Consider the following 22,500-nt stretch of genomic DNA (forward strand, 5'->3'; position numbering starts at 1 on the left):
CTCCATTAGCATCGTAAAAAACGAAAAGATCCAGGGATGGCCAGAGGTGTTCTTCTGTGATGACTATTAGTGAGCTCTGCCTTAACCTGTTTTCTACCAATAAACCATAAACAGCGAAAGAATCTTCGAATTCTTTAAATGGCTTTTGACTGAACTTACCATCGCCGTTTATTCCAAGATCGACATCGTCATCCCATGGGAGGGGACCATCAATTCCTCTCAATGGCCCCCAGATGGAGCCATACATCAACCAACAATCAATTCCCATAGTTTCCAGAACGAAGTGCACTTTGTAAGTCAGTTGCACGAGGAGTTCGATCTCTTCTTCGGAATTTTTGCATCTGGGGGCGGGGTCCCAAGGCTTGTGTCCTGTGTATCGTCCAGGGCTCTGTAAGTTAATTTTTAGCCATAGAACCACAGCAATAATCACTAGAAGAGTCTTGCGGCGCATATTTTGTTTTGACTACGGTATGAGATGTTGTGTTGACCTTGGTGGCTATTTGCCACTCCATAAAACATGAGGATGCATCTTAAGCATCTGAAAGAAACAAATTAATTTTCAGGGGGCTCTTTCTCAGTTGATTGTATTAAATATTGGTAATTTGTCTTATTTTCTTTAGCAGTTACTGTAACTTGTTAGTAGCACTGTGCTTTGTTTACGTAAAATTGACTAACCTTTCATCCATTTCACTTTTTATTAACATTTCCTGCCTTACGTCACGTTTTAATGCTATTATTTACAGAAATATTGTAAACGTTTTGCTGAGATTTTGTGCACTAAAACAGTAACATTTTAAAAGAATTCCACATACTTTACCCCTCCAGTTTTTCAGACATTATATTGACATTTTCTGTCTTCCGCCAGGTTTTAAATGCTTTAATGTACAGAGATATTGTGAACATGTTGCTGAGATTTTGGGCACTAAAACATGAACATTTTAAAACCATGTTACATACTTTACCCCTGCAGTTTTTTGAGGGTTTTTGAGGACATTTTATAGGCATTTCATGTATTCTTCTCACTCGCTTTTTACAGAGTTAACACTGAGATTTTATATGGATGGATTTACAGAGATTTTTTCTCGTGTAAATTTTACAGAGAAAGTAAAGAGACACTTAAGTCTGGCGTTTCAGCATTTGAAACTTTTGTTTGTCTGAGAGCAAGTCGCTCACTGTCAACACTGCTTAAAGTGATGATGGATCGCATTTTAAACACAAAAAAATGCCGCATAAAATGGTATGTGGCTTGGTTTCTGTTCAAGGGTAGAGGCTTAATACAGGTAAAAATAACAAAGAAAGATAAACATAGGACTGCTACGGTGGCCGCGGTTTATAAATAGAGGTGGCCGTCTAATACAAGTAAAAAAGACAGCCTTTTTTTTCTTTTAACAAAGCGGGATTCCAGTATTGTCTTTAAAATGTACTCATCATAAACGCCCAAAACACCTACGAAGATAATTTAACCATGGTCATTGCCTCAGTCATAATTTTTTTCTGGCTGCGGCCCTGAATGTCCCTCTGGAATGCCGCTTGTATCCCACCCCGCATCACGCAAAATAGCTTCCCCTAAACTCGTATACGCAACCGCAACAGGCTTGTGTTAAAACTTGCCGAAGAAATCAGCACTTCTCCAAATGGCAGTTTTCATAATAGATGATATAAGGACGTGGCAAGCCTTGGCTTTACTGGGAGAAGCAATTCTGGTACTGCAAGCTTTGAACACATCAATGCCCGCCAGAGCCATAATAGTTTTAATCCACCGTCCATTGTTGTCTATACTTACACTTTTATATGGGGAGATATAACTTATGAACAACTTATCGTCACTACCCCTAAGAGGGATTGTACGTCGAAAGTATTCCTCAAGAGGTAGTAGCAACACGCAAACGTGAGTCTGCAGGAAACTGTGGTAGAACTAACACTGGTTGAGGTTGGCCAGGTGCAGAACTCTGGTCGATGACAAATGTATTTGATGACTCAGATTTCGGCATTAACGATAAGCTCATAAAGTGAAAGGATTGACACCTTTGACCTGGTGTAAGGAAGCATAACATAAGTAACTTGAAGGTGAGGTGCTGAAGAGACAAGGTATTCACAGGACGCCATTCCTTCAGAAAATTTAATACCACTGAAGTACCAGAGCCCACCGCTCTGGAAATGTGCAAACGTTCTCCCCTTGCCTTAAGTCAATAATCCAAAGGACGCTGGTAAAGATCTCCGTCCGATTTAATTTCTCCCACTCCCGTGCTCAGTAAGATCTTGGAAAGTTTTGTTTTCAAGTGGATATATGAAATCGTATCTGCAAAAATTGATAAGAACCAGTTCGGCAACATTAAAGGCTGCTCAACTACGCACCTTCTGATCCACCTTTTACATCAGTGTCTTTCCTCCTCTGATAACCAGCGCGTTATCATTCGCACATGCATGATTGATTTCTCTATAGCCTTCGACCTGATAGACCACATCATCATCACCACCAAGCTGCAATTGTTTGGAGTTCCTGATATTTTGATCAACCCGTGTACGGATTTCCTCCGTCAACGCTATTTTCGCGTCAAAATTGGCGAAAACAAATCAGCCTGGAAATCAACACATGTTGGTGTACGTCAAGGTGCAAAACTTGGACCTTTGCTATTTCTTGTGATGATCAATGACCTCACCTCCGATCTACTACTCTACAAGTATGTAGATAACTATTTTTGAATGCTTTAATTTGTACTGCCCAAGCTTCCTTCAAACTGAACTTGACAAAATCTGTAACTGGTCTACTACCAAAAACACGAAAATCAATGACCAAAGAACTAAAGAACTACGCCGCATCAGTTTCCTTAAGCATGAGTCTCCAGTGCAACCTCTAACCGCGGATGGTCACGTTATTGACATTGTTCCAGATTTTTAATTACTTGGATTGTATATCTCATCTGATCTCACTTGGTCCCATCATGTAGATTATATGTGTACAAGGCAAGCAAAAGACTCTATGCTCTTCATACCCCAAAACATGCTGGTACGTCATCAAACGACTTGGTTTTTCGTCAGACCGATAATGGAGTAAGCATGCCAAGTCTGGCACTTCGCTATCACTAACAATCTTCGTGACCAAATAGAACAAATTCAACAAAGGGCACTTAAAATTATCTTTCCAAACTATACCTACCAGGAAAGCCTGGTTACAGCCAACCTGATGACGCTGTTAGAGCGCCGAGAGAGTTTATGCTATGCACTATAAAGATCTGGTCTTGGGCCTACCAACAAGATGAACTGTTTACTAGCTGCAAGGAAACACATCATTACCGTCTCAGGAATCCAAGAAAATGTATTCCCAATTTTTAAATGCCGAACCAAGAGATTTGCTGACTCATTCATTCCATCTGCTGTGCTCCAGTTGGACGACACTGTCATTTAATTCTGATCAGTACTGATATTTGATTAGACATTCTTAATAATAATATCTCCCAAATGGATTGACCAATTGTGTTGTATAATTCTCATCGTTTTTAATGGTGTATATATAGATTCTTGTAAAATAATGTTTTTTAGGTCGGGCCCTCTTCTTTCCCACAAATTGATTATTTTGTTAATAAAGTTTCTAAAGTTTCATCTCATGAGGTCTGATACCTAGGAAAAGCTGGTCTTGTCTGAAAAAGCTGCTTTAATAAACCTTTGAAACAATGGGTGTGAACCAATTGTCATGGTTCCGTCCAACAGGGTAATAGTTGTTAATAGGGTACACCTTGCAGTGGTAAGCGCGCTGTATTCAAGACCACAGTCGTAAAGTTCAGTAAGGAAGTCAAGCACTTTACTCACTGGTGGCTGAACGGGATCAACACCTCCTCTACTTGCAAAGAGGTTCCACTTCCTGAGGTAAATTTGGTACTGTTTGTTCGTACCTGGTCTCCATGAGCCAAGCATGATCTCTTGAGTTCCGTTCGAAATTCCTTGGTTTTCCAGAGATTTCCTGATAGCAGACATCCCATCAAACGCATGTTCTTCCCCAGAGGAAGTTTCTTCTCTGGGTTGAACGGTAAATTGACAATGTTGGAATCCTAGGGCAATGGTACAGGCCTGGTCACAAGCGATCTGGCACGCTTTGGGTACTAGGCCTGAGTCTTCCACTGAAATAATGTTAACAACACTTTCTCTTGATCTTCCTCTATCTTCTGAAGGACTTGAGGGATGACACTGAAGGAAGGAAGCATATTGCTGAAATATTCACCCCAGTCCAGTGTAAAGGTATCTACAGCATAAGCATTACGGTCAGGCTCCCAGGAGACATAACATTTAACTTGGAAATTGAATCTACAAGCAGTTGCAAAAAGGTTGAGACAGTCGAAATTTCACCTCTTCCTCATAAAACCCTATTACCACACCGAAAGAGAAGTCGCAACGCCCCTCTTTCCCCTCCCCCCTTTTCAATGTTGATAGCCTTTAGTTTCAATGCTAGATCAAGATGGAAACAACTTTGCGTGGGGGGATGGGGGTTGAGGATGTGCTGACCTCTATGTCACGCATTGTAGGGTTCTTGACAGTGAGTGTCTCAACTCTTTTTGCAATTTCTTGTAGAACTAAACATATCAATGTCTAAATAACCAAATATTTTCGCCAAGTTATCAAAGCATGTCTTGTCGAGCTGACATTCCGAGGTATCATTAAACATCCCCGAGGCCTTATCTGGAATCGTATTCTCTGACCCTGAAGTGTGACCTACTGTGAGTCACAGATCCCTTACTTTACACCACAACCAAATTTCCCTAGAGATGTTATTGCAGGGAGTGGAATGGGAACCACCCATATTACGCAGATACGATTCTACAGTTGTGTTGTAAGTTAAGACTTTAATATGGCTATGTCTGCAGTCATCGAAAAACGACCCAAACTGAATAGGTAAAAGTTCTTTTGCATGAATACGCATGAGTTGCTCCTTTGGGGACCAACGGCCTCCTTTATTTTCCTGGCTGGTGGTAGCGCCCCAACCCTGATTTGAAGCATCAGTGTACAAAGTTATAGTAGCACTCCTATGTCTTGTCTTCCTTTCACAGTTCTTAGTAGCTATCCACCATTTGATGTCATTTTTTGCCTTATGAGAAAGAATCATGTTTTGGTCAAAATCACCTCTAGCTCTTTTTAGGGCAATGGTCTTCTCTATCTCAATCTGACCATATTCCACCCCTGGACAAAATGAAACCATATTACCGATCAAGCTTGCTACCAGGCGAATGCTCACTTTTTCCAATTCTAGGATTCTCTGGGCAAACTGATATAATTTGTCAAATTTCTCATCAGATAAAGACACTGTCATGGTCAGTGAGTTTAGCAAAAATCTTAAATGTTCCTGAATTTGAGTCGGTTTAGTGACTGATTTTAAATCATGAGGCCAAAAACCAAGCCCCCTAAATAACTGCAGAGTGGCATCGACATTCTCACAGGTTATAACTATCACCTTCTAAGAATGTGTCATCAATGTAGCCACTTGATACGTGCATGCTCTCTCTGTCTCAGATGGCCATATCGATGTGATCTTTAATGGGTTCTCTTCTTATGGCCAGTACGTCGTTTTGAGGCCTTGTTGTTTCAGTTCCGTCAGATCATTCACCAAACAGCTCACCACCGACTGTTTGTTTACTACTACAGATTGCTTCGAAATCATCTTCCTTAAACATGTCTCTTCGACACAGGTTTAGTTCGTGATTGGCAGCTGCAAACAACAGAACTGCATTTGAGGCAAGGTCCCACAAGGTTGTCTCGTCAGGGAGCTCTGAATTCCCATCAGTACCTTCAGCAATGATCTCAGCTAAACGTGCTAGGGGAATGAGACCTTTAATTAATTCATCATTTTCTACTTTTAGTTCATCTCTCTTTGCTGGAGTCGTGCCGAGTATATGGAAGGAATCCAACATAACCCCCATCCCGAAGGTAAAGCAGCCTCAAAATTCAGGGGATATCGGACCTATTTCACTAACACCTATTCTATCTAAATTCCCGGAACACTTTGTGGTTACCTGGATGATCGAGGATGCATGTTGGTGAGTATATGGATGCCCGCCAATTTTGCAGCCTCAAAGGATCTTCCACCACCTATTGCTTACTCGATCTACTTCACAATTGGCTCTCTGAGCTAGAGAATCCTGGCTGCTATCTAAGGGCATTTTTCTTGGATTTCAGCAAGGCCTTTGACAGGATCAACCAACCATACTATAGTGATCACCAAGCTTATAGAGTTGGGCGTACGTCGCCGCGGATATGTAGTTTTCTAACAGAGCGGAGGCAATGCGTCAAGTTCGGTCAGAGTACCTCTCAATGGCTCCCTGTTAACGCTGGGGTCCCTCAAGAGACTAAAATCGGCCCTATATTGTTCTTCATCATGATACACGATCTAAAATTGGCATCTCCGCGCTGTTCGTACTGGACGTACGTCGATGACATGGCTATCTCAAAAGTAGTACCGGCGCCCGCAAACTTAACGCTTCAATCTGACCTTGACGCACTCAATTCCTGGGCTGGTAAAAACAGCATGAAACTCTATCCTAAGAAATGAAAGGAGCTGACTGTCCATTTTTGCCGCCATATTGAGCATTTTCCACCAGCTGTAGCTGTGAGTGGCAATGCAGTTGAAACAGTCGAAGCCCAGAAAGTTCTGGGAGTCACTATTCAGAGTAATCTAAAATGAGATTCTCATGACAACGGAAAAGTAGGCAAGGCTTCCAAACGAATGCATACATTACGGGTACTGAACCGCAGTAGCGCACGTCCACATGATCTCCTTCGAGCTCACATTGCACTAATTAAGTCGGTACTGGAGTACTGTTGCCCTGTGTGGCATTCCTCTCTCCCTGTCCAGCTCTCGGAAGGGATCGAGAGAGTGCAAAAACGTGCGTTACGCATCAATTTTCCTGCCTCCCACTAACGAAGACGCTTTGAAGCTGCCCGGCTGCACGACTCTGTGCGCACGACGAGACCTCCTATGTGCGAAAACCTTTGAAAAGATCAAGGAGCCCGGGTCACGCCTTCACCATCTTATGCCACCGACTCGGGCGCACGCGCACGGCCGCTTCCCACGCCTTAACGATAGACCATCGCTGATGAAATGTAAAACAGAGCGCTTTAAGAAACGTTTCTTCCCCCACATGTGCTCATGGTCTCTAGCTGGATATTTTCCAACATTATTAATTATCTGTAGAACACTTTTTATCATATCGAAATTGTAGGCTGTAAATTCGGAATAATTATGTAAATTCAAAGTAATTTTAAAATGTAATGCCCAGTACCCATCAAGTTGACAAGTTGTAATTTTACTTAGTTTATTCTTATGTAATATAATTACGCAATTCGCTTCATGCGCGACGTTTTATAAGAAAATGCTTTTATTTATTTGCTACTATTTGTTTCTTGCAATTTTTGAAACTTTGCATCTGTGCTGCAAGTATTTCGCTGTGCATTGTCCCAGATTTCTGGGTTTACTTTTTTTACTCTCAGAAAACTCCATGGCGTTTTTTTTCCGTTTTGATGCTGCTTGTTCACTCAGGCCACCCTCATAAATTCTTTTGAGCACCGCGACCGCATTGTCTGGCAATACTGGGTAAGTTTTTTTCCTCTTCTGTCACCGCTTGGACGAGAGAATCCACTAGACCGCCCTCAGTTGTTTTAGTCTCGTCATGCTGTGTTTTTTTTTTGCAATGGGTGACAGTTGACTCTCGCATTCAGTCATTTGTTTCAGAGCCAGATTCCTCTTGAGCTGAGTTTCCCTTCAAAAGCGACACCATAAGCCCTTTTTAGCTCTTTAACAACTGGTGCCATTGAGTTCATCGCAGACGTCAAACAGTCGAGCTTTTTATTAATTTCAGTCCATTCATTACTCTTGGGCTCTGTGCTAGTGGAGGGTTCTACGCAAGCCGGGCTGGCACCTCCAATTTAAGCTTTGCTTTGTTTCTTTGAGAGATGGCTCGTTTTTTCAGCAGCACTCGACTTGCTGTTTTCGCCTCTTGTTTCATAGACTTTGCTATCTTTTGTCTTCTCGGCAACAGAAAGTGCTTTCTCTTCAGATTTTTCCCGAGCCTTTTCTTGAATCGTTGATTGAAGCATTGAATCCAAAACACCAGAAGCCAGAAGCCGATGAAGACATGCCGCCGAAAATTATTAGCAGGTTTCCTTGTATTAACAAAGGAAGTTCCTATTCACCAGAGTTGACAGGATTTCTTCAGGATATAAGACGGATGCAGCAAGATTTCCTCCGGATTGAGCAAATAAAAGATTGATCACTTGGCCAAGCTGGAAAGCGAGCGCGAATTGGTCGGCTTTGCGCATGCGCGTTCTCATGGAATCTCTCAAACAGATGACGGATAGAATTGGACAATTAAAGCGATTACACTTACCTGTAAGTTGAAGTTTGATTGAGATTCTTTCACATGACAGAAGAAGGCAAGGAGATCACATGCTCGCCGCTTCTTGGCTTTCCCGCACTTTGTAGGCCTTAGTCATTCACCTACTGCTGTGTGTATTATGTCTGACACTCCCATTCAATGTCTTTAAAAAATGACTCGCGCAAGCGCCGTGCTAGCTCATGTGATCTCCTTGTCTTCTTCAGTCATGTGATAGAGTCTCAATCAAACTTCAACTCACAGGTAAGTCTGGTTTAATTATCCAATTTTAGGCCACACCAAGAAAAAGATATCGCAAACGCTTTACCAAAAGTCAAGGTCATGGTTATTGACATTTTGATGACGTCAGAGGTCCAATCTGAGATGGCTTTACATCTAAAAGTAGACTGTATCCTTTCGGGTAAAAGTGTACACTTTGCCCTTTTTTTTGTACCAAGCAGCTATACTATATATATAGGTTTACCATTGTGTTTCATGTGGAATGTCCGGTCACGTGCAAGAGGTACTACCGCATCTTAACCTCCACGGTGTCGAATGGAAAAGGCAAATGAAATGTGTTTGGAAATGTACATGTTGTCGTGTTTTCTAGACTCAAACGTCAACTATTTGGACATCATCTGGCGATAAATTACAGACAATAATACAAGACAATAATACAATACACAGACATATTAAGGATCATGATTTCGGTGTTCAGTCAGCCAGTCGCTTACTAGAATTCATCAGGCTTTTACGGTGTTTTTAGTTTTTATAAAAATAGTAATAGCCATATTTTTAAAATAATTGTCGGTTTCTATTTTATCTAATTTAAATTTTATAAACACACGGCTTTCGTCAGCGTTATTTTTAACATGATTATCGTTGTCGTATGTTTAAAACTGTTTTTAGTAAATTTTTGACTTGAATTTGTATCTATAAGTATCCTATATACACGACCCCAAAAGCATTTCGCTGGCTTTCATCGTTCTAAATAATGTATGTCTTTTCTACGGGTAATGTGTAGGTGACGCTTGATACAATGGTGCACGTGTCTTTGACTGGTGGAAAGGAAATGGAAAAGCATACAAATGTTGAACAATTTCAAAGCAAAAACAGCAACATTTGGATCAGGCATATCACAAGCATTTTGTGCTTGACAATCAAAAGTATAAATGCAGTCTACACCGACTCTTTATGAAAGCCATAGCCTTTAAACAAATTAAATTACCAATGCATAACAATCGTTTGAAGAAATGAATTCGTTAAGGCTGAACTTGAAGAAACGTAACAAATAGGCAACTTTCACGATGGCGTCATTTCACTACAACTACCAGAATTAATCAGTTTGCTTTTTTTTTTCTTTCGTATTTAAATTTTGTATTGCCAGTGGGGTAAAAATAACAATAGCTTAATTAGCACGAGGCAAGCAAAACCTGGAGGATTCTGGCACTTGTAGTCCAATGGCGTCATCACTCAAATGCCCTATTGAGAACCAACCCTTATTAAGTTGAAGGTCTCAGAGCACGGGCTTTTATAAATATTCCTTCCCTTTTGTCTTACTGAGTTGAGGCGAAAACAGCGCAATCGACTGCGAGTGAGCAGGTAAACCACTTTCATAAACGACGACCACATTTACATTCTTTTATCTTTATGTTAATTAGACCTACTGCCCTCGTTTTGAAACAAGAATTCTTTTGAAATTTCAAAGTTCGTAGCGAGACCAGAAAGGCTAGCCTCGAAGTCATTATCTGATTATATGAATCAAATCAGGATTGCCATTTGCACAGGGAACCCTGTTATAGAAACACTCGTGAAAGTTTGGGAGAACTCGGAAAAGCTGTGGAAACACTCGCCTGCGGCTCGTCTTCCCACCGCATTTCTCGTTCTCCCAAACTTTCACTCGTGCTTCTATAACTCGATAGAAATGCAGTACATGTTTTTTATTTCTTAAATATAATATTATATATATATATATATATAAATGTTTTAAGGGGAAAAAAGGACGCAACTACATTTCCCGACAAGCCTGTTTCGTGAATCGCTTCACTCTTCAGGGGTTAAGCGATTCACGAAACAGGCTTGTCGGGAAATGTAGTTGCGTCCTTTTTTCCTCTTAAAATATTTATTCCGCTCTGCTTTAACGTATCTAGATTTCAGTATTAGAGTAACTTGGTACTAAACGTTCCACAATAACTTGAAATCTCGTTAAGAAAAAAGCTTAAATCCAGTAGTCAAGTCCGGGTTGAGATCGCCAAAACTCTCTCTATCATCGATTCAAAACTGAACAAAAGCTACAAGTAGTAAATAGTGCTCAGAAACTCCAAAAGTTCGTCATGATTCTACACTCGAGCTGGCTTCAAGCCTGACATGTTGATCATTTACAACTTCTTTTTCACTATAAGCTTAAGGGTGCAATCTGAGGTGCCGACAGCTTTCCAAGACCAATGTTTCTAAAGTTAATCCCTTTCCAGCGGGGTTAGTATCTGCATGGGGGACGTCAAAATATGCGACTTACGGTCAGGAACATACGACCAAAAATTCTATTTTAACGCTCAAAAATGCGAACTAATTATAAGCAAGGTGCTAGCCTGCTTTATGCAAAACAAATATTGACGCAAAAGTATATAAATATTAATATGTAGTTTTTAAGGAGAGCAGAAGGAACTTCTAGGAAGTGTCGATCGAGAATAAAACAATTTGCCATCAGCGAAAAACATTTCGGGAGATTTTTGTTACGTTCAATCAGAGTTCAATTTTTCTATCGTACTTTTGGTCGTACAAGTAAAATCGCAAAATCGAAAGTGACATCGATTTTAGCGCCCGCCTGTGATCAAGTTACCTTGCGTGTTTAATACTGACAACTCACGAAACAAAGGATGCACCTGCGACAAAATTACGGCAAGACACCGGGTTTTTTGTTAGTTTCCTTTTTTTTTTCTTTCAAGTGTTATAAAGTTCGACAATTTAACACGAAGATCACAATCGTTGATGCTAGTCCACCTGTCAGCTAAAGCTAAGCTCCTCCGAATGAGATTAGTACTTGGATGGGGGACCGCTGCAAGTCCCCGTGACGGCGATAGCTAATTCGGTTTTTTAAACTTGATTTCATTTTTTATCTTGTTTGGCCCTTGAAATCTATTTTCGTATTTTCTTTCTACGTCAAAACGGCAAACAAACTGGTTCCGAAGAAATACTCCATGGAGTATTCGTTCTATGCAAAATACTTCTAATGAAGTATTCGTTCTATGCAAAATAGTGTTCACAGTGGTACACACAAGTACTAGGCAAGATCTAGAAATAAAGTAGAATATTATCCTTACCTTTAAAGCTTGCCATTCTCAAAGAAAAAGCATCTGTCCACTTTATCGAATAGTTTAATACTGAATCAATCATGGCGGGCGGAAAGATTCCACACTAAATCTTTGCTTTCACCAAGATTAACGGAAGTGTGTTACGGTGGCCGAGTGGTCTAACGTGCTCGCAGTTAATTGGGAAGGTGGGAAAAAAAAATGAGTTCTCCTCGGGATAGGGAAGTTTGGACTTACTGGAGGGAATAAATGTAAATGCACCCTATCGGAGATTAATTCAATATCCATGGGGTATGCACATTTCTGACTACCAACAAAAAAAAGACACCAGACTGGTTAAAAAGCCAGTCTGGTGTGGTATGCCTTCGGCATTCCACGTAATAATAATAATAATAATAATAATACTGAATGCCTCTGCTTGCCTTAATTAGTAAGTTATGGCAAACCTTCGCTGTCAGCCCGAGGATTAGACAAAAAATCCTTTTGACTCTTCTGATGTACCTTAATTAGTTGAGTGAGTCCAGAACACCTATTATTTTCAACAAGGTATTGGCTAGTCTAGCAACAAATAGATCACATCCTCAAATTTCAGCTATTGGACTGGCGCCTAGCTTATCTTAAGGACGGTGCCTACTAATTAAAGATATTTTTTCCCCGGTGTGTGATTATGCAGGAAATATAGATCTTAACAAGTGTTATTGAAATCCAAAAAGAAAATTAGGGGTAACCACGCATTTTTCAAAGATAACTCAAGAACAATATTTGTAAAAAGCTTTAAATTACAAAACAATGTATGGCGTTCTTTCTCAAATTGAAGCTTAATTATCTCTCAAAAATGCATGGTTACCCCCGATTTTCTTTTTGGATACCAAGGACACTTACTAAGATCTACTTTTTCCGGATAGTTTTAAACCGCGCAAAAATATCCCTGTATTAGTAAGCATCACCGATAGGAAATCTGAGTATCTCGAGATGCGCAGAACGTATGCGCAATAACAATAGTAGGCACCGTCCTTAATTGAGGGTCATGTCAGTCACGATTCTCTGTAATTCGGTGACTTTTAGCGGGTCTGTACGGCTTTTCTGGCGCTTTTTGTTAACGTGGAGTATGTGAAATGGGAAAACATTAAAAAAAATCGCGCAGCAGTCACAGCATTCTCATGACGGTCTTCCTTGCATTTAATGTCTGGCAATGACAGCAATTAATAATTAATAATGCGAGGGCTTAATTGTTAATTGATTATAACGTATTTCGATGACCGTATAAACACTTCTGTGGCTCGTTTCCTCTTGTATGACATTACATTATTAATTACAGGACGCAAAAATTGAGCACGTTTAGCGAACATTTGTATTCTAGCGAAAAAGTGACAGCGACAATTGTATTGCAGCGTAAAAAACGACAGAAACATTTGTCTCTAGTCAAATAGGCGACAGGTGGGCTGGAAAATGAGCGACAAAGCGACATAAGGCCTCATTGTATAGGTCATTGTAGTTAGTAACTACGAAGTCGTAGAACGCTCTATTAGTCTGAATAGTTTTGGTACAATCGTAAAGTCTTTACAAAATTATTAGATTATGAAAAGTTATAACTGCTAAGATGAATGAAAATTATCATTGTCAGTTCAAATTTATCTAAAACTTGTTATGCGTGTTGTTATATAATGTCATTTGTCAAATGCATACATTGTTATTGCAATATTTCTAATTGAAAGGAGCAGTCGATTCCATAAAACAGGCGAAGAAACTATAAACGCTCGATCTAAGTCCAAGATTGATATACCCTGCGAGCAGAGTCTCTTTTGATCTTCCTCGATAAGTCGGGAAGAGGAACGAAGACTCTGCCAGCCAAGTCCACATTTCATATTGAGCATGCCTTAAAAATTCAAGTACATATTCGGTGTCAGTCACGCTTGACCAGTAGCCACAAAACCACAAAACGAAAACAAACAGTCGGGATATTTTCGAACAACTCTGGCAAACGCACGACAACCAGTAATCATTTCAATGGAAACTCAACATAGTTCATATTTTTAAATTGCCATTTCATTTTTTTACTGATAAATTTATAGGTTTCTGGCAGATTAGTTGGAAATACTCATGGCAATTTAGACAGTTAAAAATGCCACGCTGTTGTAAATTTAAAAAAAAAGGGTGATGCGTGGCTATTGATAATGCGCAAAAGTAAGCTAAAAAAACAGGTTTGCAATTGACTTGTGGCAATCTCTCCCCCAGTATCCACTTTTCTTTTGGTCAGCATCAAAAACAAGGGGTGCTTACCATTTAGCGAAAAAATCCGGAAATTTCGGTTTGAGGTCAAATGGAAAGGCAATTTTCCGGAAAATCTTTTCGGAAATTGTGGACAACCTCCAGAGGTAGTCCTCTTTTTCCGTCCGGAACGGAATTCGCGAAAAGCTCTTACCATTTGCAGGGATCCTTCCGTTTCCAGGCCCTTTCTCACAAGATCGAGTAAAATATGCGGGATGGAATGCTGTTTAGTAAATGGTAAGCGCCATTCTCATCCGGTTGGTCATTAAATTCGGAAAATCGCTTACCTTTACGCAACGATCATTCCATCCGGATTATTTGGCTAAATGGTAAGCACCCAAGGACTCTGGCCACTTCTAATTTATGCGCAGTCGTAGTGAAGGTCCATTCCTGTAACCGTTGACAACCACTGTTGTGTCTAATTTCTGAGCGTGCGTAGACGAGCCGGAAGTCTGTGATTTGCGGACTTCCTGTCGCGGAAGTGGCCAGGGTTCATATTCTGATCAAAGAAAAGCGGACTCTGCCGGGGGACGAGACTGGACAAGTCGAAACTGGACTGACTCATCCATTTCTGTGGATTAGCGGCAAATGAAAGAATGTCGGGGCGGCTGGAGTCTTCTTTATCTAGGACTGAGCGAAAAAGACTCTGCTCGCAAGATTGATAAGGCTGTAGTAATAATCCTTCATTTGTCTGTTAAGGGGCAGACAATAATTCGTGCCCGCTCCCAAGACAATATCACATTCTCTTAAAAAAACACTAATTTTCTTAGCATTTTTAACATTCTTTCTACCACATGCTTTTATCCTTTAACTTATGCGAATTTTTCGTTATATTTAAATTTCTTTCGCTTTTAGGCTTCACACATTTTTATCCTTTGAAGGCAGCAGTTCAGTCTGTCGAAAGCTCATAGTTTTTTCAAAACTTTTTACCAGAGAACGATTTTACTTATTTTGTAGCGTTTGTGTTCAAGTTTTTGTACCATCATGATGACGAGATCTTGAATGTAAGCTGGAGAAAGTCCGTGCAAGGACTTGACCGTAATTAATTCAATTCGCTAGACACGGGTAGCCAGTGCAAGTCATACAAGATTTGTGTTATGTAATAGTTCCTCGTTGCTCCAGCGACAAGACGAGCTGAGGCATTTTGGACTCTTTGAAGCTGTTTAAGTGTAGAAATAATACACTATTGCTGTAATCCAGGCGACAGTTCAAAAAAAGCATGCACAACCCGTGATACAGCAGCAGGCTGGGATGCCTATACGCCTGAGACTCCAGTGTGGAGGTAAAATATCCAGCATTGCAGGTGTCTTGTGTTAAATTGACGATCAATCTCCATACACCCAAATTACGTACAAATGCAGACGATTCAATTGACACATCACTAACATAAGCTGTTTATCTTGGATCTTATTCAACTGATGCCGTCGGTTCCAATAAGTATGAAGTCAGTTTATAGTTTTTGAGAAACAAGTTGTCAGTAGTCATCCAATGTTGAATCGCGGCGTTGATGCATAATTCCATAGCTTGGATAGCCCCGTCTTGGCTTCGTCAAACGATTTAAGGTGGATCAAGCCAGTTTCAAAGTTTTCAAGCAACGTTCTTATTGGAAGATTTGGCAGTACAACGCTGTATCACGTACACAGCAATGTTATGGCACCATAAGCAACACCGATTATTGCTGAACACGATGCGGTCGTTGTTGTGATGTAATAAGTCACCGTGGCAACGGGAAAGCTCTGTAACAACACCCTTTATTTTGTCTTTAGTTGCACATATCTCAAAAACAAATTATTATTTCTGGAAAGTGATCAGAAGGCGGTTAAGATGAAACTTTCTGCAAAGTTTAAGTGTGTGATTTTTAAAGATGGCTCTGATTCTGCAGTGCATAATTTTTTTAACTTTGCAGGAAGTTTAATTTTGGCCTTCCAATCACTCTCCAGTAATAAAATATGGAGGTCACCGAGTTTGTTTTTGAGATATGAAAAACTAAAGGCACATTATAGGGTGTTTTTGCTGGGCTTTCCCGTTGTCAAGGTAATTTATTACGTCACAATAATTACCGCATCTTGTTAAGCAATTATCGGTGTTTCATTTGGTACCATAATATTGCTGTTACGTGATACAGTGTGAAGTGCCAATCTTTCTGAAGAGGGTTTCTCTACAAAGTGTTGAAACTGGTTAGGGCTACCTTAAAGGCCAGATACAACGTAAGGTAATGACGAACTGTTTTGAACCATTCCATCCTGCCTTGATATTCCGGCTTTGCTCTTAATTACCCCTGCCGATCAAGTCAAACGTTGATTCAAGGCACTTAGCTATTAGAGGATAATGTGAAGTGCTAGGTTTCTACCCCATATGAACCATGTGAGCGTTAGCCCTACTAATGGAAATGGGCCCACACAAGGACAGAGAAAAACTCTGACCAGGGTGGGAATTGAACCCACTAGCACTTCACGTTGCCCTCTAATAGGTAAGTCTGTTTAAATATAAGTGCTACACGGCCAACGTTTGCAAAAACGTAACCCTTTCTTGTAGATTCAAGGTATATGAACTCCTATATATATTAGAAGGATTTTCGTCCAAGCTTGCTTGCTTGCTTAAAAACGATCTTGAACTTTCCCAAAGCCCTGGCCAACTCACAAAACAAAGTTCGATGCGCGTCTGGCTGTCTGGCTGTGAGTGCTGAGGTAGTGACGGGAAAACACCATCCAAACAAGCTACCGGTAGATATTGGCGCTAAATTTGAAAATATGGCGCTAACCGTGACACCGGTAAATGAAAAGTGCTCTTGGCGCCTATGGTACTGGAGCTATTGGAGGACGGAAACGACTGTGACTGTGACTGCTTAAGAGAACAAGTAGAGAAGGGTATGTTCCATACTGTTGCACATTTATTACTGAAAGATACACCCTCGATTAAATAAGGAGATTGTGAGAATGAGAATGAGCCAGGGTCAGTTTGCAAACTCACGTTTTAACCTTTTTTTAAAAGCGAAAAGTCAAGAGCCCAACGCAATCGACAGGCCATGGCAAAGTGGGGCTGGGCATCGATGGGTGGGAGATCGAAGGGTTTGCCAATTTGGTGAGTTGGAATGATACCTACCAACGCATTGGTTTTTCAAGAATAAATTACTGCCAAAAACCCTTGAACAATGTTTGATCGAGCAAAGTTGGAGCGTCGAATGCAACTCGGCAACATCCATAGATCGTGATTACTTTTAAAGCGCATTTGAATCTGTAAATAGAAAATGCGCTATATTAATACCATTAACCGGCTTAATACGATAGTTGCGAGGGCTTGAGAGATTTGGTAGATCTCATGACACAGCTGAAGTACGGCACTCACGCTTGATTTCATTCATCTCGTTCCCAGTCTCAATTTGAAAAAAAAAAAAAAAAAAGAGCAGATGGCCGACATCATGTTAAGGGTCACGCTAGAATTGAAAGATAAAGCAAGGGAGATAACAGAATATTCTGCGTGTGGATTATCCATTAGGTCATGAATTCTTTGTTTCTATTCGCCTCTTTACTTTTACATTCAATGGCTTTGTCAGGTGAGTCCCTAAATTGTATAGTATCCTCAGTTCTATAGATTTAACTCATTATGACTGGTTTGCCTTAAAATGACTGATGCCACTTTTAGTCGGTTATGTCAGTATGGCATTGTTGTAAACTCTTCCAGACGTATTCATGTAACACCTCGTTAGAAACAATTACTGCATCCCCGTCCACATGTTACTTTCTTGAAAACGTCTTCACCGATTCATTTTTGTTCTCTCTAATATCATCAATTTTTGGTCCAACTTTGCTCTTTATCTTTTTCACGATCAAGCACCACTCAATTAATTCAGGATTCATTGTCGGCGCTCGGTTGGACTAAAGCTTTCGAAAATTCCCTTCAAGGCAAACAATAGAACTGTAATGGATTCTTTGTTATCTACATCAATTAACAGAGACCTTAAAGCTTAACCTTAGAATTTCAATTCATTTTGGCCCAAGCATTGCTATTTGCTAAAAGCTTTTTGACTAGCAATATTTTAAAAATGAGACGATTGTGATTTCGATGTTATAAGCAAGACCAAACCCAGCTGGCTTTTCCTTAAAATTTTCCTCCTTCGAATTATTCATGATGTTTTCCATCGTAGTCCCTCAAGGTACGCGAGAAACGGAATCTCGCGTATCGCGAGAATAATTTCATTGCTGGGAGCAGTGTTTGTGTCGTTGAAAAAGCGTGGATTCTGTTTCACGAGGAAATCCGTATTAAGACGTATTTTACAGAATTTGTCATTTATTATCGCAAATTTCCGGTTCTTGAGTACAGCCTTCAGAAGTTGCCGCTGACGAAAGAGATCAAGAAAGAATGCACGCCAGCCAAACTCAAGGCATTGAGCTATTCACGCTGTGAACGAAAAAAACTTTCTCTTTTCCATCGGTGATTATTTCAACTATGATTTGGAGACAACGTGAGAGGTGACAATATATCGGGTGACTCGAAAAAAGATAAGGCATTCAGCCGACTCCTTTCAGCTAAAACTGAAATAAAGCATGCACCACCAAATCGCCCCTTGATTGGGGTCTCTTTGGCACATGAAACAAGGACAATTGTACTTGTCAAAACGAAGGCGAAAGTTACGAGATATTAGACAGACTAATATTGAAGTGAACTAAAAAACATTAATCTTCTTTCTTTCTTTCTTTCTTTTTCTTTTTTCACTTGCTGAATAGTTAGTTAATGTATAATGCTCTTTGCTGCTCTTGTGATTAATTTTTATTCCGAAATCCGCGTGAGAGAAGGACAACCTGAAAGGCGTCTCGAAACAATAGGGAGCTTACGAAACGACGACGCCGACGGCAACGACGACGCTACAAAACAATAGGTTTAGTGAGCAAAAACAATAGCTCTGCACGCTCTGCACGTGCGTTTTACAGTTTGGTACATTTCTTTGCCGTCATCTCCTAAATGACGACGTGAAATGACCAAATTCAAGGTTCTGTGGAGGACGTTAGCACATGACGATGAATTTTCAGTTCTCTCTCTACGCTTCCAACCCACTCATACCAGTTTAATTCCTGGACAGTTACTACACATTTTTAACGCGAAACTACATGAAATAGTTTCGTAGTGATACGAATAACGCGAACTTGTATTTTTAAATGAAGTCCTCGAAGCCGTCGTCGTCCTCGTTTCGTAAGCTCCCTAATATACTCTTTCAGACGTCCCTTTTTTCTCGTTCCGAGACAAATTGGTGGGAGGCGAGTGACTGCTCCTAGTTGATGATGATGATGATGATGATGATGATGATGATGATGATGATGTCATCATTTCGGTGGAGTCAAAATCAACTCCTTCGTTTTGTAATCTTGACAATTCCTATTTAATCAGTTTACATTTAATTTCCAATTAGTTGCCATAAAGTGTTATCAGTGTATCGGCGAAAGCACATGGAGTGATTGCGAACAGGAGCAAACCGAGATAACGTGTGATCATCCTTTTCCTATTGGCAACAGTCACTGCTATTCCGTAAGTGGAGAATATGACAACGGTACGACCATTAGGAGCGTGGTCGCTAGAGGCTGCGTTTACTGTTCAGGTAAGAATCCCATTTTTAAGCGCATTCTCTCTGAATATAGGAATTAAATTAATTTTTGTCTCCGGTTTTTGCCTCATTAACACAAAGCTATCTTTTTCTAACCACGGTCAGCTAAGAATGAAGTACTGAATACATGTATTGAAAATCCATTGCATAATGAATCCCAATGTCCTACCAAATAATCTCCGAGCAAAGATGCTTTAAAAATTCGAACTTTTACAAGGAATGTACGGGGATCATTATCGCATTTGCCGCCTAAGAATTGGTCAGTTTTTGATGGCTAATAACAATACTGACTCGTTATCAAAGCTAAAAGGCTTAAAATTGGAGACTTAACTGAGTTTAAATTTATTTTACCTTTTAACGTCAATATGTAAATAACACGATGCCTTCTGCGAGCAAAGTCGTATGTTATTGAAACAAATTGTAAGCAATGACGTCAGCAAAGATCCCCGTAAGGGCCGATTTACACGATACGATTTTGTCGCATGCGACAAGCTCACGACAGGCTTACGACATAACTTACGATTGTCGCAGCGTTTTAAAACATGTTTTAAAATGCTACGACATTTTTTCTGACGTACACAACAATCGTAAATCATGTCGTGGGCCTGTCGTAAGCCGTTGGCGCATGCGACAAAGTCGTACCGTGTAAATCGGCCCTAAAATTTCGAGCAAGTTATCATCGGAGGGAGCGAGTTAAAAATAAATTCCCGCCGTATAATTTGAATCGAACGTGAGCCATGGGAGACCCTTTGACCAGCTTAGCTTCCTTCTCACCTCAGTTTCTGGAATAAGCCTTTGCTTTGTATAACTGCCAAATCCAGTTATAACCAAGACACCCACAAAATGTAAGTCCACTCTTAAAAGACGACAAAGTTGGAATCTCACCTTCCCATTGATTTTGCAAAGGTAAACTTGGTGCTAGAAACCTGGTCTTTATGACGTTAGAGTAATAAATTAAGATGAACTGTTTTGTCTATCTGTCTGAAAGTTAGAGCTAGGGAACAGTCGGTGACTGGTGTTAATCAATGTGTTAATTAATCATACGGGCAACGGCCGGTCAATAATTACAACAGCAACATACATGAGAGTTCAAAATTTATATTTTAAATTACTGGTTCCTCAGAATAAATATCATACAGCTAATCTAGCCAATGCTCCCCGATAATGGGAAAAATAAAATAGATTTTGTGTAGCACATCATCGTGTGCTAGAATGCACGTTTCTGGCTCCCTATCTTTTTCTCCCGTCGGGCCTGGATCTTCATGCGCTTAAATTTTTATTGACGAAAATTTACCTAAGTGTAATAAATGTCACGGTCCAGTATAAAAGACGTTAAGTTCCCTTAAGTGGCTGTTTGAGGCTGGGGATTTTTCCAGAGCCACAACATGAATAAGGTTTTTAAGGTTACTCATAAGAAAGATACTCTGACCAACCACATTCGTTTCGTTTTTCGTGCAAAGGCCATTTTGAAAGTATCAGGGACACCCAACGAGAACGTTGTTCAAAACCACTTAAACATAGCATTATTAAACGTATTTTAGTATTTAAACGGTAGATATAGGCATATTTTTATCCCCTAAAAAGTTTTCCTCTGTTCGGATTTCCTAGCTGAAAGTCTAGTGATCCGAAAATTCTAGGTATCAAAACTTACCATTTCGAAAATTTTAGTCAGAAAAAAGGCTCCCGAAAATTCTAGGTGACCTTTTTAGGGTAAAAATCCGTGAAAAATGGGCAATTATACGATTTTTCAGATGTTCGAAAATCCTAGGAGAGGCAGGCAAGCAAGAAATTTTACAACAAATGTTCCGAAAATTCTAGATCTCAAATCGTCCTCCGAACAGATATTTTCCGAAAATTGACGTTGGGTGCCCCTGAAGTATTCAAGTTAATCCGGTCATGCGGATGAGCACGTTTAGATCAAGCAGATTACTTGCGAACAAAACCTTTGAAAGTGCCGCCGTTTGCTTTTGCTCGTAAGGAGATAAGAGCAATCGAAGATTATGAATATTTGGCACAAACCTGTCACTTTCAAATGGTTGGTAAAGGGCAATTTGATAAAAGCTAAAGAGGTTCTGGTACATTACGTCTCAAAAACCGGAAGCAAGTTCCCTGGCTCACCTTCCTCCCATCCACGCTAAAGCAACGAACGTGAACTTCTCACCAGGGGTATAATGATCCATTTTTTTGAGAGTTACTAGAAAGGTCTTGAAGATTAGAAAAAGTTATTTTCAAGTCTATTTAAGGATTAACTCTCGGCTTAAATTAAGGGAGCTGTCGCGTGAAAGTCAGCGATACCATAATTTTGCTACTTGTGACTGGGCTGCGATCCGCTCTGTGGGTTACATATAAGTTTTCCGCTATTCGGCATATCGCAATGTCCCAAACGGGGATTTGAATTCCGCTGCCTGGATAAAAACGGATCTTCCACCCAAGTCTTACAAGGTCTTGCAACTGCACCAAAAGATACTGAATTTTATCATTGCCCGGATACCATCTCATTCATCATGATCCTCTTGATCTTGTCATCGCTTCATACATTTGACCCATTCTCGAAAGGGGCTTTTCGGGGTCAGTTAAGCATTAAGCATATATCACTGTGTTTGGGTTTTGTGATTTCACAGGTTTTGATGTCTTTCGGCTTTGAGGCATAGTATCACGAAGTTGCAATCTATCTTAGGGTCGCGAAACCGCGGGGTTTAGTGTTTTAAGAAAAACTGAGGTGCAACATACTAACCGGCCGGTTACAAGGGAGACTCTGGGAATGAAGTTGGCTGAGGCGCTGGTTTGCTCTGGACTGGTGAAGCACAAAAATTTGGTGGTAACAAATGAGTTGATAATTAAAAACTTCCCACGAAGACGAAATTAGAATGCTGACCTGTGGGTTAGTCCTTAGAGACTGGAGTGGATTACCTCTAATCCAATTTCCTTGGACTCTTCTGAGATTTTCGAGCATCAGTCGGTGTTCGCAAACGTT

General features: G+C 40.3%; 3 protein-coding genes across 3 annotated transcripts in view; 1 reads left to right on the forward strand and 2 right to left on the reverse strand.

Moving 5' to 3' along the window:
* Window positions 1-9,981, reverse strand: part of LOC138054220 (uncharacterized) — a 10,355-nt gene extending 374 nt beyond the window's left edge. Inside the window, exons 1-2 of the mRNA XM_068900712.1 lie at window positions 9,852-9,981; window positions 1-538 (exon numbers count right to left, since the gene is read on the reverse strand). The exon at window positions 1-538 is cut by the window's left edge and continues 374 nt beyond it. Of these exons, the coding sequence (XP_068756813.1) occupies window positions 1-451 (451 nt within the window). The 5' untranslated portion in view covers window positions 452-538; window positions 9,852-9,981. The remainder of the gene's footprint in view (window positions 539-9,851) is intronic.
* The window catches only part of LOC138050135 (uncharacterized), a 347,595-nt gene that overhangs the window by 59,057 nt on the left and 266,038 nt on the right, over window positions 1-22,500 (reverse strand). The window lies entirely within an intron of this gene.
* Window positions 17,325-22,500, forward strand: part of LOC138048482 (uncharacterized skeletal organic matrix protein 2-like) — a 5,575-nt gene continuing 399 nt past the window's right edge. Inside the window, exons 1-2 of the mRNA XM_068894668.1 lie at window positions 17,325-17,483; window positions 19,335-19,520. Of these exons, the coding sequence (XP_068750769.1) occupies window positions 17,429-17,483; window positions 19,335-19,520 (241 nt within the window). The 5' untranslated portion in view covers window positions 17,325-17,428. The remainder of the gene's footprint in view (window positions 17,484-19,334; window positions 19,521-22,500) is intronic.

This window comes from Montipora capricornis, chromosome 1 (assembly GCF_036669925.1).
Source record: "Montipora capricornis isolate CH-2021 chromosome 1, ASM3666992v2, whole genome shotgun sequence".
In the NCBI taxonomy this organism is placed as follows: domain Eukaryota; kingdom Metazoa; phylum Cnidaria; class Anthozoa; order Scleractinia; family Acroporidae; genus Montipora; species Montipora capricornis.